The following is a 26,747-nucleotide window of genomic DNA, read 5'->3' as shown; positions in this document are numbered from 1 at the left end:
CTGCCATCCTGAGAGGCTGAGACAGTTACCCTTGTGTGTAGGGATTCCGCTTTAGTCTAAGAAGAAAGGATGAGAGTGTCTGAGGATTAGAGGAGTGTATTATGCAGTCAAGTAAGCATTAGTGTCGTGATCTATCAACTGTTGCACAGAATACATACTAAGCCTGTGTTTACTCATCAAAGGGCTTGTTTTATACAGTTTGTGTACACTTTCAAGTCCAGAAAAACAAAGATTGTACATTCAAGTATCTTTCATTGTCTGTCCTTGCCAGGTGCACCCTCATCAGGGCAGAGTGAAGTAGCATAGCCCGTCAACAGAGATCTCTGCTCTCCTCTCTCAGGAATCGCCACCTTCTCCCAGTCCCTGGCCATCCAGGATGTCCACCACAGGTTTTCCAGCAGTTTCCAGCAGGGGGCTCCACTCAGGGGCCTCTATGGCGTCCAGGAGCACAGCCAGTTCATCCTCCAGCTTCTGGACTGTGTCCTCTACACGCTGCAGGGGACAGACAGGGAGGGTCATTATCAGCGTCCTACCCCTAGAACCTAGACCCATCTGAGTGCAGATCTGAAAGAATTGGATAGTAAGCAATATGGCAAATATGTAATGTAGCCTATCAAGGTGACGCTGTTACATAAAGGATAAACACTGACGTTCTGTACATCGCCTTGGAAATAATGGACGACGCAGAGTTCTTTGCAGAGTTAATTTTTCCAAGGTAATGTACAGAATGGAGGCGTTTATCCCGCTTATACCACCGTTTCCAAAGAAAACAATATGAAAGCGCATATTCACCAGCAGAAAATAAAATGTTTCGCCTTTTATTTTCATTTTTTTATAACAAGTTCCTACTTTCTCATCTTCTGGTTGCTAGAGATGCGACACTGTCGTTTATTCCATTAGTTCTCTATTTATTTACAGACCAAGAATGTGCAAAGCTGTCATCAAGGCGGCTACTTTGAAGAATTGTGATTTGGTTACTACATGATTCCATTTGTAATATTTCATCGTTTTGATGTCTTCACTATTATTCTACAATGTAGAAAATAGTAAAAATAAAGAAAAACCCTGGAATGAGTAGGTGTGTCCAAACATTTGATTGGTACTGTAGGTCCTCCTCAGATGCAGTCAATACTCATTCAACAGCAATACTCCCTGGGCGGTGTGAACCAATACTTTTTTGTAACTGAATGATTTCCACTGCTGAGTGGTTTGGATGGGCATTGTTAGTACAAAAAAAAAATCCTTTTAAGGAAATTATTTTAGTGTCACCATAAAAAAAAATGATACAATGTAGTAATGTTACAAACCACTGGGAAATCTCCCAAATTCCTTGGATGATTGAATGTCTGCCCTGGAAATTGGGAAATGTGAAACTATTTTTTAAATAAGGCTAGATTTATTTGTGTGTGACATACAAAGAAAGCTAGGTCACACTTTAAAGCAAAGTATATATGTTATGGTTTATTGAAGCCTACATAAATGCTTAACAAATAATTCATAAGAATTAGAATATCATTATAAAGTGTAGCCACAAAAGGCTACATGTTTGGAAAAGCACCATGTTATATCCCCCTCATATAGTATGACATTTGGTTTTGATTTAAATTTGACAGTGGATTTAGAAGTGGATATAAAATAAATCTTTACTTCAACTTGATTGGTCAACTACCTCAGCCCTCCTGCAGAAATTGACATACTTGGTATCCTTTTGGGTTGCTGAAGTTCAGTGTTGTGGCACTAACTTGGCCCACTCAGAGGGCTGTAAGAAAACTCTAAATCAGTCACCAAAGATATGGGATAAAAGGCAGGAATTCAGATGGTGAGGGATGAATATTGCACCATCCTTGTTCGTAGAGATCTTGAAGAGTAGGAATATGTAAATACATTTCTCTATCAGGCAGTTGATATGTCATTAAAAAGTACGCTGGACTAAGAATAGGGCACACATATTTTTTAGAACAAATACTTATTTTGGTGAGAAATATGATTGGATTGTTGGCAACAAATGGGTTAAACCCCATTTCATGCCCATGGGGTCAATTAATCAATATTCAGATGAAAGGTCACCTGTAAAATAAGGCCTATAATAGTCATTAAAACCTGCTCTTTGTCATTCATTATCTCAAAATGTAGTCTGATCATGTGGAAACGTGATGGAAGAACCTGGATCGGGGACGGGCGACCTCGATGGGAGTGGGGGCACAGTGGCTAGCGATTCTGTGCACCCCACATCTGTGCCATGGGGCAAAGAGAAGAATGTTGCAGTTTTAAAGCACGTTTGATGCAATTCTTTTGCCATGGGGTGGAGTAAAGATTGAGCAATTTCCTAACTAATTTCATGCAATTCTACTCATTTGAAATGAGCAGTTTTAGAGCTAATTCCCATTCATTCTAAACATTTTGCCATTGGGCATAGAAAACATTTAGCCATTTTAAAGCAAGTTTGATGCAATTTGACACATTTTGCCATGTGGCAGAGGGAAGATTTTGCAATTTTATAACAAACTTCATGCAATTCTACTAATTTAAAATGAGCAGTTTTAGAGCTCATTTCCATTAATTCTAAACATTTTGCCATAAAGTAGAGAGAAATGTTTGCGGTTGTTGAGCAAATTTCCTGCAATCCTACATTTGGCCTGACTAATATGATATCTGAGTGAGAGTGACTTACAAAATCAATGGGGTCCCCGGGTCCATAATTCGACCATGATTACCACACGTTTGGATAGCTGGCTAGACAAATTTAAAATAGCTGGCATGGACTAATTCAGTGACTGTCAGTGACTTACATAAACAAGAGAGAAACTGCTGATGCACAACCAAATTTCAAAATGAATGGTCTATTCTACTATTCTAACTCTCAACATTATGTCGAGACCCTGACTGAGTTTCTAACTTTAATTGAATTTTGGGGGGAAATTGATCTGTGGGCCTACAAAACGGGGGCTTTGGGCCGCTAGTTGGCCATCCCTGACCGAGATCATTTCAAATTCAAGAAAACCATATATTATGTCATTGAATATTCATATTTGGACACACAAACATTATATGTTCAAATTTGAAATCGGTCCTTGTTTACCAATGCTTACCTATAAAAGCCATTGAAGTAATTCATGTTCTATTTTTGAGATGAGTAAAAATTCCCATGCAAATTGCCATTCTAATGTGACTTCTCAACCACGTGGTAGAGCTCTGTAATTGACTTAGAAAACATCAACTTGAAAAAATTATATTTCCAGTTCTTATTCGAGTTATTAGAAACAGGAATGCAAAGGTCAAATCATTTTTTCAACATGTTTCTCAAGAAGAGGCAGTTAAAGGGATACAGGGTTTGTGAAGGCTTTGTAACTCCATCATATGACGTTGTTATAGTGTGACAGAAAGAGACCCGTGAAAAGCATTGCGTCTTACTCTACCTTCTCCACTACATCCAGTCTGTCATGAAGAGTACTGTGGTCCTGACAGGCACTCGACCGCACAGCTCTGGGTTGGAGCTCAGACTCAGGTCCTGATGGAAAACATAGAGGAGAAGGCATCATTTTCCATACAATACAACAATATTTCTAACAGTATTTCTTTCCATTACAACACCTTAGTATCCTACATAGAGCCTCGACTATAGGATACATTGTAGTATGTATGGACCCCAATACACAGCACAGCAAAATTCTCAAATTCTCCCTCGGCCTGAGAATGCACAGTGTATTTTTGTCTACTATCTCTATCCACAGCTTGAGTTCCATTATAAATCTTCATCCAGCTAATCTCTAAAGGTCACCAAAACAAGTCTTTCTTGTCTCCTCTCCTGCTCCTTCCTCTCTCTCTCTCCCTCTGACTGGTTCACAGCCCGTTCCAAGTGTTTTCTATTACCTCTACATCTCTGCTCTGCAGGCAGCCTGCAGCACAGCTATCCAGTTCACCACAACCTCTGACCACATGCCATTCTGTTGACATCACACTGCCACAAACTGAGTTGGGACCAGTTCACCCTCACTCTCACCAGTACGTGACCCAGTTTGTTTAGAAGAGATGCCGCTGATCCAGGGTTAGCATTAAGGAGCCGCATCAATGGCTGTGTTTTACCTTGCTACCTTTAGGCTTGGTAGTCTACTACTAGAAATGGCATAGCTTTGATTGCAAACCCTTTGTCTGGAAGGGAAGACGGTCTCACTTTGAATCAACCTTGAACCTTTATGGGTTGTGGGTGTGGTGAAGAAACCTCCATATACATTGTTCCACCAGGTTATTTCTCTTGGTCATCCAGGTTTCATGGTTCCAATTAACCACCCAGACCCTTTTAAAGAGCCCCCCTATTTTCTCTGTGAGCTGAAGCTCTGGTCTCTGCCGACGAATGTGGCTGGGATGTGCGGCCCGTATGTCCGTGAAGACAAGTTTCTTCTTAATAATTAGTGGAGCATAGACCATGCATAATCTATAGCATGGTGTCCTTTCTATTCTCTTCGGCCACACCTCCTGTTGCATCTGGTCTCCATCACATCACAGAACTGTTTAACATAGGTCTTTAGGCTAGACATTTCTTACGTACTATATATTGTCCCAAGCCCTTGTGCACGCTGAAGGGTATTACAAACACAAGACAAAGACATTTACATACAACATACTGTACACTGCATACAGAGATAGTAGATATAATGACGAGATGCCTATGTCTCCGCTCTAACAATGGGATTTGTGGTACCCTTAGCGGAACGGCAAGCTCTCAAGCGCTCGCCTTTTACTCTCTTTGGATAGGTGGATACATCTTGTTATTTGAATACTATTTTGAACATTCGATGATGGGTGTTGACGTCAACCGCTTGTATTCAATGGAAAGTGAGATGCTATGCTAGTCTCATGAATATGCATAGACCGTCTCCGACATAAAATGTGTTTTCTCTAAGTTGCCGCGATGTCACGTGCATCACACTTGTATCGGTACACTCTTAACAGCCTAAGCAGCACGAAACTTCATTTAGTGAAAATAAGCCTTGTATCAAAATAGCAATACATGTTTATCTTGACTAAATTATCCTTGCTCCCCATATAAACACTGCTCACTTGCTTAATAACTAATGATCTTCTGAACGTGGAGAGATTTTAGGCGGAGTAAACCCTCTCGCTTCGCCTCTTCTTCTCTGATATATAGCAGTCTACTAGGTGTTGAATTTGGCCTCATAGTTCTAGTTGTCTATTCCCTGCCTGTCAGAAAATGAGCACAAGATAAGGACCATTTATTTTCCCGGCGTGGCATGACTGTCCTCCAGTGTCCTGTGAATAGCAGCCATTGATTGCCGGTTGTGCTGTTTTTATGGAGCTATCCCGCTGTACAATTTTACAAGCTCTATTACAACCCACAGATCATATCTAGGACAAAAGCCAAGGAAACCCAAGGGATGATTGTAAGATAGAGCTCCATAACATGCCAGGTGTCTCTGCATCAGTACTACAGACATAAGCAGACATAAGACATGTACACAGACATAAGCAGACATAAGCACCATTCATTTTCAGTAAATGAAATTCATCTGAGTGTATAAGCCAGTTGGCAAAGTACAATAAGGACTTTTTTCTTAGGAAGACGTGTCACATGTGAGCATCGATTGATCCCATTCTGTGAAAGATGTGTGTTTTAGCACGTGACACAGTGTGTGCTGTCTCAGTTCGAGAGTTATGTGGCGTATGTAACCTGAACACAGTGGTTTGCTGTCGAATGCCAGACTTCCCTGCTTTGCCAGTTTAAACAGCCTTTGCTGCTCCTAGTTTGGTTATCAACATGGAGGGGAACCAAAAGACCCTAAGACTGCAGCTGACGACTGTCAGGGAAGTGTGTGTGTTACTGGTATAACCCTGTTCCGAGCCAATTGTCCATTTTCCAAGGTCCCTCTTTGTGGCACCTGACCACACGACTGAACCAGTGGAGGCTCCTCAGAGGAGGAAGGGGAGTACGATCTATGTGTTGAGAAGCTTGGTGAGTTGGTGACATGATTAGATAGAGATTGAAAAATGATAGTTGAACATTTTTGGGGGACATTATTCAATTCAAATGAGTTTCTTCAAATTACAGGAGACGGAGGAGGTAGATTATACATTGTTTTCTTGGTTTTAGAACTTTATTTTTGTGTCCAGCTAATGCAATTTATTTCAATTTGCCTTGCTAACTTCAGTAGCAAGTAGCAGTAGCTAGCTACTTGCAACTGAAGAAGTGAATTAAAACCGAGGGTTGACCTCTGCCTGAAATCAGTTTCATGAAGAAGGATGAAAAGGTGAGGGCGTTCAATACCAATTGGTATCAAAAGTATAACAGTAGCTGGTTAACATGGAGCCTCTCATCAAGCCGCCTATATTTCTGGCCTTACCTGCTTTTTGGAAAGTCATCCTTGGGCAAAAGAGGGGTACAGTTACCTAAAGAACATAGATCGTTTAGCTAAATGCCAAAACAAAATCAGGGAGCCTATAAATGCCCACATCAGATTCAAGCTTCTGGGAAAAAGACAAGATGAGAGGGATAGTTCCGCTAGTGCAACTCCAAGGAGTGCAACAAGTGCAACTCCAAGGAGCTTGCAGCGGTAATTTCAAATGACGAGGAACTTGAAACTCTCCACCTTCTCCACTTTGACGGAACCGCAGTGGTGAAGGTAGAAAGCTTCAAGTTCCTCGGCGTACACATCACAAGAGGCGCAACAGTGCCTCTTCAACCTCAGGCGACTGAAGAAATTTGGCTTGGCCCCTAAAACCCTCACAAACTTTTACAGATGCACAATTGAGAGCATCCAGTTGGGTTGTATCACCACCTGGTACAGCAACTGCACCGCCCGCAACCGCAGGGCTCTCCAGAGGGTGGTGCGGTCTGCTCAATGCATCACCGGGGGCAAACTACCTGGCCTCCAGGACACCTACAGCACCCGATGTCACAGGAAGGCCAAAAAGGTCATCAAGGACATCAACCACCTGAGCCACGGCCTGTTCACCCCACTATTATCCAGAAGGCGAGGTCAGTACAGGTGCATCAAAGCTGGGACAGAGAGACTGAAAAACAGCTTCTACCTCAAGGCCATCAGACTGTTAAATAGCCATCACTAGACGGGTTCCACCCAGTTACACAACCCTGCACCTTAGAGGCTGCTGCCCTATGTATATATAGACTTGGAATCACTGGCCACTTTAATAATGGAACACTAGTCACTTTAATAATGTTTAAATAATGTTTACAAAGTGCTTTATTCATCTCATATGTATATACTGTATTCTATTCTACTGTATTTTAGTCAATGCCACTCTGACATTGCTCAATCTAATATTTCTATATTTCTTAATTCCATTCTTTTACTTTTAGATGTGTTGTTGTGAATCGTTTTTCGATACTACTATACTGTTAGATACTACAGCACTGTTGAAGCTAGGAACACAAGTATTTCGCTACACCCACAATAACATCTGCTAAATATGTTTATGTGACCAATGAAATTTGATTTGATTTACTTGCTGAACATATGGAACTTTCTACTGTCTTTTTTCTGGGATGTCAAAATCAATTCAATATCTTCCATCGCGTCATCCATTAAAAGTTAGAATAAAGAGGAAGTACATTTTTTGGCGCAAACTCAAGTAGGTTTTCCACTTTCTTCAGGTATTTATTTAGCAAAGATGATAACACATAACCACTCTGGACAGACACAAGCAAAAACTCCTAGGCAGCCTAGGCTTCACCCTAACATTAGAGATCTGACATGCTGAATGGGATGAAAACGAGACCAATTTTCAGTCTGACCAACTGCATACAGCCTATGTGCGCTGTCCATTTGGTCAGGGTAACTAATTGATAACTTCATTATTTATAGTCCATTTGTGTGTCGGGAGCGAATATGATCAAATTAGCTCAGCCTTGTGAGTTCTATTGTCGATCAGTTGTTGTCTTTTTATTTATTTTATTTTATTTAACCAGGTAGGCTAGTTGGGAACAAGTTCTCATTTACAACTGCAACCTGGCCAAGATAAAGCATAGCAGTGTGAACAGACAGCAACACAGAGTTACATATGGAGTAAACAATAAATAAGTCAATAGCACAGTAGGAAATTTAAAAAATAAAAATACATTTTAAATAGAGTCTATATACATTGTGTGCAAAAGGCATGAGGAGGTAGGCGAATAATTACAATTTAGCAGATTAACACTGGAGTGATAAATGATCAGATGGTCATGTGCAGGTAGAGATACTGGTGTGCTAAAGAGCAGAAAAGTAAATAAATAAAAACAGTATGGGGATGAGGTAGGTAAATTGGGTGGGCTATTTACCGATGGACTATGTACAGCTGCAGTGATTGGTTAGCTGCTCAGATAACAGATGTTTAAAGTTGGTGAGGGAGATTCGTTCCAGTCACAGGCAGCAGAGAACTGGAAGGAAAGCGACCAAATAAGGTGTTGTTTTTAGGGATGATCAGTGAGATACACCTGCTGGAGTGCATGTTACGGGTGGGTGTTGCCATCGTGACCAGTGAACTGAGATAAGGCGGAGCTTTACCTAGCATGGACTTGTAGATGACCTAGAGCCAGTGGGTGTGGCGACGAATATGTAGCGAGGGCCAGCCGACTAGAGCATACAGGTCGCAGTGGTGGGTGGTGTAAGGTGCTTTATTAACAAAGCGGACGGCATTGTGATAAACTGCATCCAGTTTGCTGAGTAGAGTATTGGAAGCCATTTTGTAGATGACATCGCCGAAGTCGAGGATTGGTAGGATAGTCAGTTTTACTAGGGTAAGTTTGGCGGCGTGACTGAAGGAGGCTTTGTTGAGAAATAGAAAGCCGATTCTAGATTTGATTTTGGATTGGAGATGTTAGATATGAGTCTGGAAGGAGAGTTTACAGTCTAGCCAGACACCTAAGTACTTATAGATGTCGACATATTCTAGGTCGGAACCATACAGGGTGGTGATGCAAGTCGGGCGTGCAGGTGCAGGCAGCGAACAGTTGAAAAGCATGCATTTGGTTTTACTAGCGTTTAAGAGCAGTTGGAGGCCACGGAAGGAGTGTTGTATGGCATTGAAGCTCGTTTTGAAGTTAGATAGCACAGTGCCCAAGGAATGGCCAGAAGTATACAGAATGGTGTCGTCTGCGTAGAGGTGGATCAGGGAATCGCCCGCAGCAAGAGCAACATCATTGATATATACACAGAAAAGAGTCGGCCCGAGAATTGAACCCTGTGGCACCCCCATAGAGACTGCCAGAGGACCGAACAACATGCCCTCCAATTTGACACACTGTACTCTGTCTGCAAAGTAGTTGGAGAACCAGGCAAGGCAGTCATTAGAAAAACCGAGGCTACTGAGTCTGACGATAAGAATAGGGTGATTGACAGAGTCGAAAGCCTTGGCCAGGTCGATGAAGACGGCTGCACAGTACTGTCTTTTATCGATGGCGGTTATGATATCGTTTAGTACCTTTAGCGTGGCTGAGCTGCACCCGTGACCGGCTCGGAAACCAGATTGCACAGCGGAGAAGGTACGGTGGGATTCGAGATGGTCAGTGATCTGTTTGTTAACTTGGCTTTCGAAGACCTTAGATAGGCACTAGGGCCTGTAGGAACTGCCTTGTTGATAGTGTTGTTAAGAAGGCAGAGCAGCCCTTCACTATGAATTAGAATACTAGTAATTTAATAGGATCTCTATGTATAAAACTGCACATTTTTCTCACTGCCCCATAGCAATAGTTTCGCGAGGGGCCACAGGAAACTGTGCTACGCCACTGGTGTGTGTGTGTGTGAGTGTGTGTGTGTGTGTGTGTGTGTGTGTGTGTGTGTGTGTGTGTGTGTGTGTGTGTGTGTGTGTGTGTGTGTGTGTGTGTGTGTGTGTGTGTGTGTGTGTGTGTGCAGTATGTGTTGGACAAAGGCAGATGATGATATGCCTGATGAAGTGCACACTCATATGTGTATGATGTCACAGCTGCACCTGGAGAAATACTGACCCACACACTAAGAGGATATAGAAAAGGAAAACACAACAGCCCACAAGAGTCTGATCTAACAGCATCTGCCCTGGGAGACAGGTTTGGAAGATGGTGTGTGTGTGTGTGTGTGTGTGTTGGCCTGTCTCCTGTCTCTGTGTCTGTGTCTCTGTGGGGTGTCCATGTTTACATGTGTGTTTGCGCTGGCCACAGGAGACAGGGCAAGACGTGCAGTGGAGTGAATACTGACGAATACAGCCCGAGCCAGAGCATTAGGTCAGTTTGTACACAACACCAGTGGTCCCACAAACCAGAGCTTGCCAAATACAGACCCGCCCATGGAAAAGAGACTAACAAGCTGTTAGTCAGATCTCCAGAGTATTTCCTGAATCAATATTGGATTGGCAGAGAGAGAGCAAGAACTAGTGTGTGGTTCCATGTGTTGGCCATTCCTTGTGTATGAAGTCACACTCAAGCCCAATCAAGTCCTCAAAGAGTAGGATACGGAGGGGGGGGCTAAAATGTTTACGATTTTCGTTGAGCAGTAAACAAGATTGGAATGATAGATAAACATTAGACATATAAGGATAAAATAGAAGATTTTTGTTAAAAATTCAATACCGATGAGTACTACATGGAGAAAGGTCAATGCTGCATTAAAAATAAGAAACAGATGTTTTAACCTCATGAGTGTAATCTCTCTCTACACAGTACCAGTCAAATGTTTGGACATACCTACTTTTTTCCAAATGTGTACTATTTTCTACATTGTAGAATAATAGTGAAGACATTCCATATGTGCTATTGCATAGTTGTGGTCTTGTAGTAGCCAAAAAAGTGTTAAACACCTCAATTACCTCGACTCAGGAAGACCTCAATTACCTTGACTAACCGATGCCCATGCACATCGACCCTGTACCGGTACCCCCCCCTGTCACGCCTTGGTCTTAGTATTTTGTGTTTTCTTTAATTATTTGTTCAGGCCAGGGTGTGACATGGGGACATTGTATTGTCATATTGGGGTTTTTGTAGGCATTGGGATTGTGGTTGATTAGGGGTGTGTCTAGTATAGGCTTGACTGCCTGAGGCGGTTCTCAATCAGAGTCAGGTGATTCTTGTTGTCTCTGATGGGGAACCGTATTTAGGTAGCCTGGGTTTCACTTTGTATTTCGTGGGTGATTGTTCCTGTCTCTGTGTAGTATCACCAGATACAGAATTAGGTTTCACGTTCCGTTTGTTGTTTTTGTATATGTTTAAGTTATTTTGTGTATCGCAATCCTTCATTAAAGATCATGAGTAACAACCACGCTGCATTTCGGTCCGACTCTTTTTCAACAAACGAAGAACGCCGTTACACCCCCTGTGTATAGTCTCGCTATTGTTATTTTACTGCTGCTCTTTAATTACTTGTTACTTTTATTTCTTATTCTTATTTATATATTTTTTTATCCGCATTGTAGCAAGCATTTCACTGTAAGGTCTACACTTGTTGTATTCAGCGCATGTGACTAATGCAATTTGATTTGATTTTAAACAAATTAAAATATATTTTGTATTTATACAAAGTAGCCACTCTTTGCTTTTATGCCAGCTTTGCACACTCTTGGCATTCTCTCAACCAGCTTCATGAGGTAGTCACCTGTAATGCATTTCAATTAATAACAGGTGTGTTAATTTGTGGAATTTCTTTCATTCTTAATGTGTTTGAGCCAATCAGTTGTGTTGTGACAAGGTAGGGGTGGTATACAGAAGATAGCCCTATTTGGTAAAAAACCAAGTCCATATTATGGCAAGAACAGCTCAAATAAGCAAAGAGAAATGACAATCCATCATTACTTTAAGACATGAAGGTCAGTCAATTCAGAAAATGTCAAGAACATTGAAACTTTCTTCAAGTGCAGTCGCAAAAAAACATTACACGATATGGTGAAACTGGCTCTCATGTGGACCTCCACAGGAAAGGAAGCACCAGAGTTACCTCTGCTGCAGAGGATAAGTTCATTAGAGTTACTTGCACCTCAGATTGCAGCCCAAACAAATGCTTCACTGAGTTCAAGTAACAGACAAATCTCAACATCAACTGTTCAGAGGAGACTGCGTGAATCAGGCATTCATGGTCAAATTGCTGCAAAGAAACCACTACTAAAGGACACCAATAAGAAGAAGAGACTTGCTTGGGCCAAGAAACATGTGCAATGTTCATTAGACTATCCTTGTGTCTGATGAGTCCAAATATCTTTGTGAGATGCAGAGGAGGTGAACGGATGATCTCTGCATGTGTGGTTCCCACAATGAAGCATGGAGGAGGAGGTGTGATGGTGCTTTACTGGTGACACTGTGATTTATTTAGAATTCAAAGCACACTTAACCAGCATGGATACCACAGCATTCTGCAGCAATACGCCATCCCATCTAGTTTGCGCTTAGTGAGACTATAATTTGTTTTTCAACAGGACATTGACACAACACACCTCCTGGCTGAGTAAGGGCTATTTGACCAATACGGATAGTAATGGAGTGCTGCATCAGATGACCTTGCCTCGACAATCACCCGACATCAACCCAATTGAGATGGTTTGGGATGAGTTGGACCGCAGAGTGAAGGAAAAGCAGCCAACTAGTACTCAGCATATGTGGGAACTCCTTCAAGACGGTTGGAAAAGCATTCCAGGTGAAGCTGGTTGAGAGAATACCAAGAGTGTGCAAAGCTGTCATCAAGGTAAAGGGTGGCAATTTGAAGAATCTCAAATATAAAATATATTATGATTTGTTTAACACTTTTTTGGTTACTACATGATTCTATGTGTTATTTCATAGTTGTGATGTCTTCACTATTATTCTACAATGTAGAAAATAGTCAACATTAAGAAAAAACCCTTGAATGAGTAGGTGTCCAAACATTTGACTGGTTATATATATACTCTACCTGTCTATCTATCTATCTATCTATCTATCTATCTATCTATCTATCTATCTATCTATCTATCTATCTATCTATCTATCTATCTATCTATCTATCTATCTATCTATCTATCTATCTAATATATATCATGCGCACACACACACACACACACACACACACACACACACACACACACACACACACACACACACACACACACACACACACACACACACACACACACACACACACACACACACACACACACACACACACACATGTTCATCCAACTGTCACCCACGCACACACATATCCTGTAACCTATATGCTCATTGACAGATCCTGAATGGCCAATGGATATTCCTTGAAGAATCCGCCCATTTTACAGTGGAAAGATATCCAATTCATGTAAGGTTAGACATCACAAAGAACTATTCAACTCCACTGCATAGTGAGTACTGTTCATCACTACACTGTTACAAAGTCACTTAGAAAATAGCACTTCTATCAAACAACTTAGAACAGAATCTAACAGAGTGAACCGTACATCTATTTATGGTTTGTTTACACATCTGCTGTGTCCCCTGCTCTTTCCCCTATGACCTCTAACCCCAGCCACACCGAATCACATATCTTACCTGCTGCTGTGTAGCCAATGAGGAGGAGCAGAAGTCCAAGTGAGATGTTGGCGGGGCGGGTCATGGCGGAGGAGAGGAGCTGGAGGGTAAGAGTAGAGTCTAACTGGTGCTTGCAATAAGAGAAATACAGGGAAGAAAGAAAGAAATACTCACAGTGTATTCAGTGCCCAAAATCTCCTGAATGCTAACCTAGACTGTATGCAATTTTTTCCTTTCTTCTCTCTCTCTCTCTCTCTCTCTCTCTCTCTCTCTCTATTGCTCTCTATCGCTCTCTATCGCTCTCTATCGCTCTCTCTCTCTCTCTCTCTCTCTCTCTCTCTCGCCCAGTTTCCTAATGAAAACATTAGGTGCAGAACAAAAGCCCTCTATCTGGGAGGAGGCTGAGGGGTGAACGGAGGGGTGGGGTTATTTCTAGGGTGGGACTCCTCAGCAGAGCTTTACTCCTGTAGCTGTTTTCAGGGAAGGTAATTCCAACACGGATAACATTTAGTATGAAGGGCATGAAGATAGGGTTGTAATCATTGTGGAACGGTATGGCGTGTAGTGACACACTGGGTCAATGCAGCATGAAGAAAACATATCCTTTATAATCTGTAGGAATGCTTGTAGTTACAGCTGCCTTAATTGATTTTGTAAAAAAATAAAAATGGTGTACTGTCACATGCACATGCACGTGCACACACTCGCATGAACTCAGGCACACGCACACTGCGGAGGCTCTTACGTAGTGAACATGGTTATCTCCATTAAGCATTAAAGCTTGACTTTCTTTGGCTCCATCAGGGGCTGACTGTCTGGCCTCGTAAGCAGCTCTGAAGAGGAGAACTTAAGCAGGGTGGGAAAGAAGTAGAGGAAAAGTGGGGGGATGGTGGGTTCGGACAGGAACCATTGATATGACTGTCGAGAGAGAGAGAGAGAGAGAGAGAGAGAGAGAGAGAGAGAGAGAGAGAGAGGCATGAAGATGGCTGGTTGTGGAACATGTTATTACCGAATACCACTAATAAACCAAAACTCAACACAGAGAAAGGAGGCAGTCAAGAGACGCCTGACAAACAAGGGGACAGAGAGAGAGGGAGGGGAGGGTGGGTGCAGGGATAATATCTCTCTCTCTCTCTCTCTCTCTCTCTCTCTCTCTCTCTCTCTCTCAAGGAGAGTTGTGTGGGAAGCACAGCTAGGTCCCCTGGTAGCCTTTCCAGGAACAACAGTGGTTGGCCTGCCAAGAGGGTCATCATCAGATAGACAGGGAGTTGTGCTGAATGGAACAGAGCCTCCCAGCCATCTAAGCCTCAATGCTCCAGGGTAGGGGGTGGTCGAGTGCTACATAGCCCATTAGAAAGGACCTTTGGGGGGGACAGCTTGCACCCACGCCCTGTTTCTTAGTTCATGCCCCATCTCCTAGCATTCTACAGACCCTACAAAACACCATTGTCCTGCCAAAAGATTAGGTCAGCTCTGGATACCGGTTAACTCTTTGGCAGACACATCCCTCCCTGTCACTAACAAAGGGGTTAGGGTTCAATCTGATGTGTGTGTGTGAGCGTGCTGCGCGTGTGTTTCTGTGTAGATGGGATTGTGTAGGGCAACGATGACCTTTGCCTCTGGTTTATCTCTTCTCTCACTGTTCCAGTCAGACTTCAGTCAGCCCCATTGATTCCTAGATTCACATATTGTAAACATCAAATATTACATTCTTTACTATATAGTGTATGTTGCTATCTTAATCACAATGAGATAGAGTTTTAGTCAAGTGAGCTTTTAGACAGCTGTACTATCTGAAATGAGTCAAAGGTCAAAGATTTTGTTGATCCTTCGCTGACTGTGGGGAACGTTGTAGGGGACATCTTCATTCTAGTTTAGAGATCAGAGGTGGAGGAAGCTTCTACATACCTTCTTATCCTGACTGAATAGGATCTCCCTGCTTAGAAAGTCATTGCGCTCTCTCTCTCGCTCTCTCTCATCTCTGATCCTCCTAGTGTCTCTATCTCGACTAACTGCCTAAGATCCCAGATCATTGTTCCCTAGATAAACTGTAAGTCTGTATCTATCCCCTTACAGCGTCTGATTACCAACACGCCACGGACCTGGAGGTTTATTCCAGGTCTGGGACCGGAATAGAGACAAGGGGAAGGAGGGGCTAGGCCAGGGCTGGAGGCAAGCTGGGCTGGAGGGCTGGGCGGCGGGCGGGCATGTGCCTCTGGGTAATCACTCCTTAAATAGCCCCAGGAAGGGATCCAGGGCAGTGCAGTTAACACAGTGGGAGCGCTCTGAGACGACACACTGTCCCACACACTCCTGGACGCGCAACACAGGAGGAGCAGGGAGAGGACTTTTCGGGACTTATCCAGAGTGGATCCTGGGACTATAGCTGAAAAGGTGGTCCAGGATGAACTTTGCCGCCCAGTTCATCTACGCCAACTATATCAGAGATGGATCGCCTAACAGAGTGGGATTCAGCGATAGTGATGAGAATGACCCCTTCTGGCAGAGGTGGGACTCTACAGATTCATCACCCATCCACTGTACCCCATTAGACACAGAGGGATTTCCCACCCGAGCCCTGGCTGTAGACGTACCCCCCCAACACCCTAAGGAACCAAATACTCCCACTGCCGCTTCTCCTGTAGTGACTCCTGCTGTGGCTCCTTCTGCACCTCGTGTTGCACCTCTTCCTGTTCTCCTTCATCCTTGTTCTGCACCTCTTCTCTCTCCCCAAGGTCAACTAACTACACCAGCCACAACCTCCAGTCTCCACCATCTTCCTTCTCCTCGTGCAAGGATATCTACCAAGTCCTCTAGAGCCACCAGTAAACCCCTTCCTGTCCCCAAATCTAACGCCATCTCCAATCCCTGTTGTTCTCCTCCTCCACCTGAAACAGCACCTCCACCACCTCCAGCTTCCCTTGCTCTCCCCAGGTCCACAGTAGTAGCCAAGGCCCCCCTTAGCCATGTCCCTGCCCCTGTGATACCCTCTCCAGACCTGGGGAACAGATTTCTCTTGCCAGCCTTCCACGTTCTGATATGCCTCCTCCTCCGCCTGGTTCTATCCTTCATCCTCTTCTTCCTCCCCAGGTAAACAGACTGGACACAGGGAAGGACCTACAGATAGAGAGAGAGAGAGCGATAAAGGAGAGAGTGAAAGACAGAGAGAAGCTTGGGGTCTTCCACATTCCGAGACAGTAGAAAGGAGACGGAGAGGTGGCATTACTGAGAGAAAGTGTGAAGGATTAAAGAGGCAAATGGTGTCGATGGACATTAGTGTCAGAGGGTTAACTGGGGAATGGGGTGAAAGGGTAAAGCAGCTCTTATGCCTGAGTAGACGATATTAATAGAACGACTGGTTGTGAAACAGGAAACAGAGCCAAATACATATGATATTAGGGAAATAGAATGTCAACAGAGTAACTCCACCTGGTGGTTTTATGTGCTAGTGCTGTTTGTATCTTGACGTCGTTGCTATGACTTAGCTCTTGGAAATTCTGCCCATGTGTATACCAGTGGAGGCTGCTGAGGGGAGGACGGGTCATAATAATGTCTGGAACGGATTAAATGGAATGGCATGGAAACCATGTGTTTGAGATATTTGATACTATTCCGGTCCAGCCATTACCACGAGCCCGTCCTCCCCAATTAAGGTGCCACCAACCTCCTGTGGTGTATACACAATGGAAACTTAAAGTGAAGTTATATTTTAACAGCTGGTTTGAATCATGACATACAGTCTATCCATTTCAGTAGAGCATATAATGTGAGCAAAACTAAGTGACTTTTGAAAAGGAGTCTCCCCAAAACATAATATATCATACACTAGCATGTATATGAATGCATTAGGTTATTTAAATTCAATTTAATGAATACTACATGTAGTTGCTATGAATGTTTATAAGGCGATGTTAGTAGGTGAATCTAATCCCCGGTCTAATTCCTGTATGTCTTTATAAATAGAGCCTTAATTCTGAATGACCTGATTGCTGATAATATACAGTTGAAGTCGGAAGTTTACATACACGTAGGTTGGAGTCATTAAAACTTGTTTTTCAACTACTCCACAAATGTCTTGTTAACAAACTATAGTTTTTGCAAGTCGGTTAGGACAGCTACTTTGTGCATGACACAAGTCATTTTTCCAACAATTGTTTACAGACAGATTATTTCACTTATAATTCACTGTATCACAATTCCAGTGGGTCAGAAGTTTACATACACTAATTTGACTGTGCCTTTAAACAGCTTGGAAAATTCCAGAAAATGATGTCATGGCTTTAGAAGCTTCTGACAGGCTAATTGACATCATTTGAGTCAATTGGAGGTGTACCTATGATTGTATTTCAAGGCCTACGTTCAAACGCAAAGCCTCTTTGCTTGACATCATTGGAAAATCAAAAGAAATCAGCCAAGACCTCAGAAAAATAATTGTAGACCTCCACAAGTCAGGTTCATCCTTTGGCAGCAATTTCCAAATGCCTGAAGGTACCACGTTCATCTGTACAAACAATAGTATGCAAGTATAAACACCATGGGACCACGCAGCCGTCATACCACTCAGGAAGGAGACTCGTTCTGTCTCCTAGAGATGAACGTACTTTGGTGCGAAAAATCAGCATCATGTTGTGGGGGTGCTTTGCTGCAGGAAGGACTGGTGCACTTCACAAAATAGATGGCATCATGAGGACGGAAAATTATGTGGATATATTGATGCAACATCTCAAGACATCAGTCAGGAAGTTAAAGCTTGGTCGCAAATGGGTCTTCTGAATGGACAATGACCCCAAGCATACTTCCAAAGTTGTGGCAAAATGGCTTAAGGACAACAAAGGCAAGATATTGGGAGTGGCCATCACAAAGCCCTGACCTCAATCCTATAGAAAATGTGTGGCCAGAATTGAAAAAGCGTGTGCGAGCAAGGAGGTCTACAAACCTGACTCAGTTACACCAGCTCTGTCAGGAGGAATGGGCCAAAATTCACCCAATTTATTGTGGGAAACTTGTGGAAGGCTACCCGAAATGTTTTTAAACAATTTAAAGGCAATGCTACCAAATACTAATTGAGTGTATGTAAACTTCTGACCCACTGGGAAAGTGATGAAATAAATAAAAGCTGAAATAAATCATTCTCTCTACTATTATTCTGACATTTCACATTTTTAAAATCAAGTGGTGATCCTAACTGACCTAAAACAGAACATTTGTACTTGGATTAAATGTCAGGAATTGTGAAAAAGGTGTATGTAAACTTCCGACTTCAACTGTAACTATATGTATCCTAATTACCACAATAATGCAAAGGTTGAATTAACTATATTATCAATCCTATTGACAATAATGGAAATATTTGGACATTAAGTACTAGGTTTAACAACAATCCAACTAAATGCTCTACCAAGTTGTTATTGAGTTACAGGATTTAGTCAAACTATCACTGATAATAAGCTTCTCTCTCATTTACCTTTATTCAAAGCATGTTTAATTACTGCATGCCCCTAAAAGACTGCGTTGAAATGATTCAAATGAGTCATTGTTTAATCAGAGATCAAATAAATCAAGCAGAGGTGAAACTCTGAGAACATGATAGGTGACTAAATTAAACCATTCACTTCCCCTCTGTACCATCCAAACAGACAACAACATAAGAGCCTTGTGTGTGTGTGTGGTTAATAGGTTAAAACCTACAGCTATTTCCGTTGTCATCAGGGACAGCCAGTTGTACCTGGACATGGGAAGATCTCTGTGGATTATTTCCTATTGTACAGAGCACAAGGTTACTGCCATCACTCCCAGACTTTGTAAAGCAGTGGCTAATCTATTCCCCACTTGTTCACACACATGGTCAAATCTTACTCCTGAAAACTCCACCCAGCCTATTAGCAATTCTCTCCTCCTGCTCCCTCTCATCACTCTAGTCCATTGCTGAGACCTTTGACCTGAAATACATGTGTATAACGGTAAGAGCTGTATCCATCATTACAGACACCCAACCAGAGAGAGTAATTCCAAGCCCTGTTGATCTTCCTTTCTCCCCCAGCGAGACGCAGCGTCTTGGGTCAACTAAACAGGGCTGCTCCACCTCTTCCAAGACTACCAGCAACAAGGACGCCCCCGTTTGTAACGGGGTTGCGGGCGTGCGGCCCACCCTCATCCACCCAGAGCGCCTGAAGGACTTTGGTATTGAGGAGGAGGAGTGCCTCAATGGGGAAGTCAAGACCAAGGAGACCAAGGTGGTGGGGGCCCCTCAGATCCAGCTGATGGACCCGCCCAAGACTAACAAGAAGAGAGGCAGCGAGAGCAAAGCAATCACACCACCCAAGCCTGAATACCTCCGCTTCGATGACATCAGTGCTGCAGCCTTCAAAATCCAGATGAGGATGCAGAAGACCCCCTGCATGGTATGTTCAGAGCCTTCTATACACTCTCACAAAAAAATGTACCAGCTAGAACCATAAAGGGTTCTTTGGATGTCCCTCGTCTATAGGAGAACCCTTTTGTGTCCAGTTAAAGCCTTTTCACCAAAGGGTTCTTAAAGGATTCTTGGATGAGGGACAGGCGAAGAACCCTCCGTTTCTTCTAATTAGTACCTTTTTTCCCCGAAGAGTAATAACTGTAGATGATGAACCCTGCTTCATATGCGGAAGCTGACTCGCATCGTGCTTGTTTGTGTTCCCAGTACTCCAGACTGTCCAAACAGTACGGCATGGAGATCTTCCTGAAGAAGGAACACCTCCACTACACAGGCTCAGTGAAGGAAAGAGGCGTTCTCTACATGCTCACCTCCCTCAGCCAGGTATGCACCACAATGCATCTCTCAATGCATTCCAGCTGGTGAACAGTCCAAGCTAACAAGTAGCTAACAAGCTTAACAAATACTAATTACTAATCCCATCCCCCTCCACAGGAGCAGCAGAAGAAGGGGGTAATTGTGGCTACAAACTGTAGCTTCTCCATGGCCGTGGCCCACCATGCAGTGGAGTTGAGGATCCCAGTGTTTGTCATCATGCCAGCCAGCTGTGCCCAGCCCCACCTCAGGATGTACCGTGACTACGGCGCCATGGTAATCTCCTACGGCAGCACGGCCAGGGACTCCCTGAAACACGCCCGCCACCTGGCCAAGGAGAACGGATACCTTTACCTGGAAGAGTAAGTCACCCTGGGAGCCATTCCCATAGCTCTCCTTTATTTTATAACATGCACTGATGGCAATGTGACACTAACACATGGGCACATGGTAATACTGTATTTCTCTCTCTATCTCTCGCTCAGGGATGATAGTGCTGTGTACTTGGCAGGACTGGGCACAGTAGGCATGGAGATCTATGAGCAGGTGCCCAAACTAGATGCAGTCATTGTGCCCGCTGGTGGGCAGTGTAGTCTACTGGTTGGCACAGCAGCCGCCATCAAACACCTCAACTCGCGCATCACTGTCATAGTAAGTGTTTCCTAACTCTGAATATTTGTTTAGTGTACTATTGTCGTAGTGAGTAAGTTGCAAACATATGGATCCCCATACTTAGCATAGCGCTGAATGTCCACTAAATCGACAAAATAATATTGTGATTTATGTACCATTGTTCTCTTTGACAGGGAGTTGAACCAGAAGGATTCCCGTTGCTACTACAGTCCCTCAAAACAGGCAGCCCGGTGACTAGAGAACTATACAGCACCCCAAACAAGAAGCTTTATGGAGGTACTGTGCACTTGTACCCCTGTAGGCTATCCGAACCCACACCTCTACCCCCTGTGATGTGTTTTTCTCTCTGTACGTTTTCTTCCTTTTTCTTAAATAGATTGTCATGGCGCTGTACTCACTGAACTCAACGCCTATAACTCACTCTCTATCCCCAGACCTATTTGAGCACTCAATGGGGACCCACACCGTCCAGCTGGCTAAGACATTTGTCGATAAAGTCATCTCTGTCAGGTACTACATCTCTATGGAAGAGGAGGGTATCTCACCACACATTCGCCATCGTCATAGTATTCTACATGTCTGGACATAGACACCCCTCTGTTCCCCAGTGCTGTGATTGTTGCCATGGCTCTATATTGGTAGCACTGATGCTCCCAAGGTTAGAAGCACCAGACAGTACTAAGGAGCACCAGGGGCTCTATTAAATGCGTATCATGGAGGTTCAGCGTTATTGCGTGATTGACAATTAAAGACGATGTTCCCACAGTGGCGGAGACTGCATTCGCTTCAGCGATACAGATTGAATAGAGCCCTAGGCCTATATGGATCCATATCTCCTGGAGGAGCCCATTTCCTTCCTTCCAGTGCCTTCTTACTGGACAAGTTACCAGGTTGTTAGGCAGCTAGGTAACGTGACTGGACATTTGCTTGTTATCAAACAAGTTAGCGGCCCGCAACATGGTTTCTGAAATGATCAAATGTGAATTGCGAATCCGCGATGGAAAGGAAAGATGTTAGCTCCGGTCTTACATTTTGAACAGTTTGGGCAAAAGACTAGCAGTTCTATGCATTGTAAAGGTGCAACCATGGTACTCACAGGTGAGGTGCAAAGAGAAGTGAACACTGCCGGGTTAACCTGCCTCTCCAACCAAGGTGCATGAATTGAGGAGCAAACAGAGTGCTAAAAGCAAAAATGCGTCTCTGCCTTAATAGCCATTTGCAGATAGAAAAGAAGGAGGCTTTTGTATATTGCTAAATGTTCTCCGATGCGTTCAGGGACCAACCACAATGGGAATACAACACAAAATATGACGTGATTATTTGCAATAATCTGACCAATAGGCGGCCATTTTGAAATACATAAAAGTCCCCTTTATTTTTATGTCTGTAAAACTTTGATCAAATCTAAGGGTCAATGTTTGTTTAACTTTTTGTAATAAAGAAGCACTTTTAAAAGTTGCTGAATTCCCTCTTCAATCTCACAGGTGAGGTGAAAGTATACGCAATATATGATACAAATGTAACAACTTAACTTGTTGCTCCTAATGACACCAATATAATTTTGCCATTCAATGTATTATCTGGGCGAATATTTTTCTTCTACAGCTAAATATTTAGGATCATATGGGATCAAGATGGTCGCAAATTAGAGCCCCGAGTGCAGTAAAATGTCTCAATCATTGTCATTTAGCACTGCTGTTGTTGTGGTGCTATAGTTGTTCTCTCTCTCTGAGTATACCTGACCTTTTACTCTTCCCAACAGAGAGGAGGACTCTCTGGTAGCCATGCTAAGGTTCCAGGAGTTTGAACACTCCACAGTGGACACAGAGGGAGCCATGGGACTGGCGGCCATCTTGGCTGGTCAACTACCAGAGCTGAAGGGCAAAAGGTGGGTTAACGCACGGCTAGTGTGGGTTACTGTATCAAAACATATAAAAGGTTACCTATTGATATTCCGATGAATTGAGTCTCCATCTATGTCCTTGTCTGCCCGCTGCAGGGTAGCTGTGGTCGTCAGCAGTGCTAACATGGAGTTGGACCTGATCAGACAGTGTGTTGACCGAGCCCTGGTTCTGGACGACCGGGTCAACAAGTTTACGGTGCAGTTGGGGGACTTTCCAGGGGACATGGCCAAGCTACTGGACATCCTGGCCCGAGAGGACATCAAGTGAGTTAAACACTAACATGAGAACAGATAGTTATGAACTATACTGTACATCTGAATATAAATACACTAGTGTATAAGCGGTTGATTACTCCCTATTTCTCTGAAACACAAACACACGTCAGAGTGTACGGTCAGACAGACTGACCATAACCCAGTACTACCAGACCTTATTAATCACCTAAGTTCTGATATCTGTGCTGCATATGGATGGAGATAAGTGCGTATAGTTAGATCACTCACACTCTCTCAGTGACGGTAATGCCTCTGTGCCAAATCTGGCCCCGTGACCCTGTTCTCCCCACATCCGATCGCATCAGAATAAGCCACAGGACAGGAGGCTTTACCTGGCAGGATGTTCAGTCTGGACAGACAAATCCTCTGATAACAAGACCAATGTGAATGAAGTGTGCTCCTCTCTTTCTACTCATCCACTTTTTCTTTCTCTCGTTCTATATGTTTACAGTGGCTTGCGAAAGTATTCACCCCCTGGATTTTTTCCTATTTTGTTGCCTTACAACCTGGAAATAACATTTATTTTGGGGGGGGTTTGTATCATTTGATTTACACAACATGCCTACCACTTTGAAGAAGCAAAATATTTTTTCTTCTGAAACAAACAAGAAATAAGACAAAAAAAACAGAAAACTTCAGCATGCATAACTATCCCCCCCGCCCCCGAGTCAATACTTTATAGAGTGCACTTTTACAGCTGCAAGTCTCTTGGGGTATGTCTATAAGCTTGGCACATCTAGCCACTGGGATTTTTGCCCATTCTTCAAGGGAAAACTGCTCCAGCTCCTTCAAGTTGGATGGTTTCCGCTGGTGTACAGCAATCTTTAAGTCATACCACAGATTCTCAATTGGATTGAGGTCTGGCCTTTGACTAGGCTATTCCAAGACATTTAAATGTTTCCCCTTAAACCACTTGAGTGTTGCTTTAGCAGTATGCTTAGGGTCATTGTCCTGCTGGAAGGTGAACCTCATTCCCAGTCTCAAATCTCTGGAAGACTGAAACAGGTTTCCCTCAAGACTTTCATTGTATTTTGCGCCATCCACCATTCCTTAAATTCTGACCAGTTTCCCAGTCCTTGCCGATAAAAAACATCCCCCACAGCATGATGCTGCCACCACCATGCTTCACTGTGGGGATGGTCTTCTCAGGGTGATGAAGAGGTGTTGGGTTTGCGCCAGACATAGTGTTTTCCTTGATGGCCAAAAAGCTACATTTTAGACTCATCTGACCAGAGTACCTTCTTCCATGTGTTACCTTCCCACATTTATTTTGGTGAACACCAATTTTTTCTTTAAGCAATGGCTTTCTGGCCACTCTTCCATAAAGCCCAGTTCTGTGGAGTGTACGGCTTAAAGTGGTTCTATGGACAGATACTCCAATCTCCACTGTGGAGCTTTGCAGCTCCTTCGGGTTTATCTTTGGTCTCTTTGTTGCCTCTCTGATTAATGCCCTCCTTGCCTGTTCCATTAATTTTGGCGGGTGGCCCTCTCTTGGCAGATTTGTTATGGTGCCATATTCTTTCCATTTTTTAATAATGGATTTAATGGTGCTCCGTGGGATGTTCAAAGTTTTGGATTTTTTATTTATAACCCAACCCTGATCTATGCTTCTCCACAACTTTGTCCCTGACCTGTTTGGAGAGCTCCTTGGTCGTCATGGTGCCCCTTGCTTAGTGGTGTTGCGGACTCTGGGGCCTTTCAGAACAGGTGTAAATATACTGAGATCGTGTGACAGATCATGTGACACTTAGATTGCACATAGGTGGACGTTATTTAACTAATTATGTGACTTCTGAAAGTAATTGGTTGAACCAGATCTTATTTAGAGGCTTCATAGCAAAGGGGGTGAATACATATGCACACACCACTTTTCTGTTTTTTATTTTTTAGAATTTTTTTAAAACAAGTTATTTTTTTCATTTCACTTCACCAATTTGGACTATTTTGTGTATGTCCGTTACATGAAATCCAAATCTATTTAAATTACAGGTTGTAATGCAACAAAATAGGAACAATGCCAAGGGGGATGAATACTTTTGCAAGGCACTGTACATCTGTCACCTCTCAGTAATGCTTCTTTTCATCTTCTTTCTCTCTACCTTTCTCTCTCTCTCTCTCTCTCTCTCTCTCTCTCTCTCCATCAGGTTGTTGGATGTTTGCCACCGTAGACACAATGACAGAGGCGATCTCTTCAAGGCTCTGGTACAACAGCCTTACCCTCTTCCCCCAAAATCCACTCAGCTGCTTTTCACACTGTCGTTGCCGTGGAAACCCTGGCTAGGGTTGCCCCTGTGTTGGTAGTGCAGGGTAGTGTGAGATGTGTGGTGGATTCTTGGACTAGTGGTGCTAGACAGTGTCAATATGTGATTGATTTGGAAGTGGTTTATGACTCTGATTGAGATGTTGCCTACTAATGGCAAGCATGATTTAGAAGTTCCAGATGTGTGACTTTAACTGACTGTAAAGTTGGCAGCTGTAAAACAAGTTATGTACAGGTATATTATGGGAAGGTACAATATTATGTTACTATCATGTACCGGGTTAAGTCTAGTATTAGAAAGGAGACAGGCTGGAATCGACAGGGACTTCAGATGCATTGAGTGTGTTGGGAGCTTGTTGCATCATGCTACAACCACGTAACAGTAGTATGTTCTAAACGTGTGGGTCAATGTGTAATTATCTTAGAGATCATTCATTTACATTTCACAGACTGTGTGTGTGTGTGTGGCAGTGAGAGATGATTAGGATTAAATATATATGCAATCTGTGTTGTGTGCTCACAGGTGGAGTGTGTGGTGGAGACCAGAGATAAGACACAGAGCACTCAGCTCCGCAGGACACTGTCTGAGCGCTACCCCACACTACGCTGGCTGGACCGGTGATCAACACACGTCACGGCCTCGTCACGGCTCTCACTCTGAACACGCACACACACGGACAAAGCATGCACGCGCATGCACACGCATGTTCGCACATGCACGTCACTTGCAGACACACACACACACACAATTAAACAGACAATGAAACAGAAACATTGTGAATGTATATGCAAACTCACACATAACACATGCATTGAACTCTTTTGCTGCAAAACTACCGAATTGCAATTGCTTTTGAGTATCAGTGAGTATAATAAAGCCTTTTGATTAGTATAGATTATACAGGGAGATACACTTTAAATTCGGGAATATATGGCACTTACTGCATATGCTGCTCTGATGAGAAAACAATACTTTCACCCCATACTTCTGTTATTAGGGAGCTCAGGGGGTACTTTTGGGCCAGTTTCCCGGACAATGATTAAGCCCAGCTGATCCTAACATAACAGTGGTAGTGACAATTAAAAGCATTATGTTCTGGAAATAAAAGTTGATGATGATGACGTATTCAACTATTTGTCTTCGTAATTTGTATGTCCAGTTCAGATGAGACAGGATCAGGTAAGGTCAGCCAATGGGATCAACTGCACAATGCATGTTATTCATAGTTGTGTTAGAGCATCTGCTATCTACCCATCAATTCATTTGATCGCAGGAGCTAAATAAAGTGGGCTATTGTATAGAGTCAGACCTGATCCTTTAACACCCACCCCTTGCTGAGCGAGAGAGGATGAGAAAGAAAGAGAAAGAGAGAGAGAGGGAGAAGGAGTGTGCGATGCCTTGAAATAAAAGTTACCTCATGGTTCAGAAGAT

General features: G+C 43.2%; 2 protein-coding genes across 3 annotated transcripts; one reads left to right on the top strand and one right to left on the bottom strand.

Annotated features, from left to right (window-relative positions):
- Positions 1-80: 80 nt before the first annotated feature.
- LOC118401421 (placenta-specific protein 9-like) lies at positions 81-13,784 on the bottom strand. Its single transcript, XM_035798919.2, has 4 exons — positions 13,631-13,784; positions 13,478-13,556; positions 3,417-3,508; positions 81-492 (listed from the first exon to the last, which is right to left on the bottom strand). Exons 2-4 carry the CDS (start codon positions 13,539-13,541, stop codon positions 337-339), a joined length of 312 nt encoding a protein of 103 aa, XP_035654812.1. The 5' UTR covers positions 13,542-13,556; positions 13,631-13,784; the 3' UTR covers positions 81-336.
- Positions 13,785-15,601: 1,817 nt separating this feature from the next.
- LOC118401400 (L-threonine ammonia-lyase-like) lies at positions 15,602-26,441 on the top strand. Of its 2 annotated transcripts, none has more exons than XM_035798880.2 (11): positions 15,602-16,546; positions 19,497-19,857; positions 20,136-20,252; positions 20,364-20,605; positions 20,729-20,894; positions 21,050-21,152; positions 21,311-21,386; positions 22,639-22,764; positions 22,876-23,043; positions 25,200-25,257; positions 25,839-26,441. In XM_035798880.2, exons 1-11 carry the CDS (start codon positions 15,861-15,863, stop codon positions 25,935-25,937), a joined length of 2,202 nt encoding a protein of 733 aa, XP_035654773.1. In that variant the 5' UTR covers positions 15,602-15,860; the 3' UTR covers positions 25,938-26,441. The 2 variants fall into 2 exon arrangements, with proteins under 2 accessions (XP_035654773.1, XP_035654782.1); XM_035798889.2 differs by having other exon boundaries at positions 15,610-15,964.
- The last annotated feature ends 306 nt before the right edge of the window (positions 26,442-26,747 follow it).

The sequence above is a fragment of the Oncorhynchus keta genome, chromosome 2 (assembly GCF_023373465.1).
Source record: "Oncorhynchus keta strain PuntledgeMale-10-30-2019 chromosome 2, Oket_V2, whole genome shotgun sequence".
Classification (NCBI taxonomy): domain Eukaryota; kingdom Metazoa; phylum Chordata; class Actinopteri; order Salmoniformes; family Salmonidae; genus Oncorhynchus; species Oncorhynchus keta.
The sequence above is the reverse complement of the archived record's forward strand: the minus strand, read 5'-3'. Positions and strand labels throughout refer to the sequence as shown.

Bases quoted from the DNA above. Each gene is read 5' to 3' on its own strand.
- LOC118401421 (XM_035798919.2), bottom strand. From the start codon at position 13,541: ATGACCCGCCCCGCCAACATCTCACTTGGACTTCTGCTCCTCCTCATT. The intron at 3,509-13,477 runs GTAAGATATGTG...GTTTTCCATCAG, and splicing joins CATTGGCTACACAGCAGCAG to GACCTGAGTCTGAGCTCCAA. The intron at 493-3,416 runs GTAGAGTAAGAC...TGTCCCCTGCAG, and splicing joins GACTGGATGTAGTGGAGAAG to CGTGTAGAGGACACAGTCCA.
- LOC118401400 (XM_035798880.2), top strand. From the start codon at position 15,861: ATGAACTTTGCCGCCCAGTTCATCTACGCCAACTATATCAGAGATGGA. The intron at 20,253-20,363 runs GTATGCACCACA...CCCCCTCCACAG, and splicing joins TGCTCACCTCCCTCAGCCAG to GAGCAGCAGAAGAAGGGGGT. The intron at 25,258-25,838 runs GTACAACAGCCT...GTGTGCTCACAG, and splicing joins GCGATCTCTTCAAGGCTCTG to GTGGAGTGTGTGGTGGAGAC.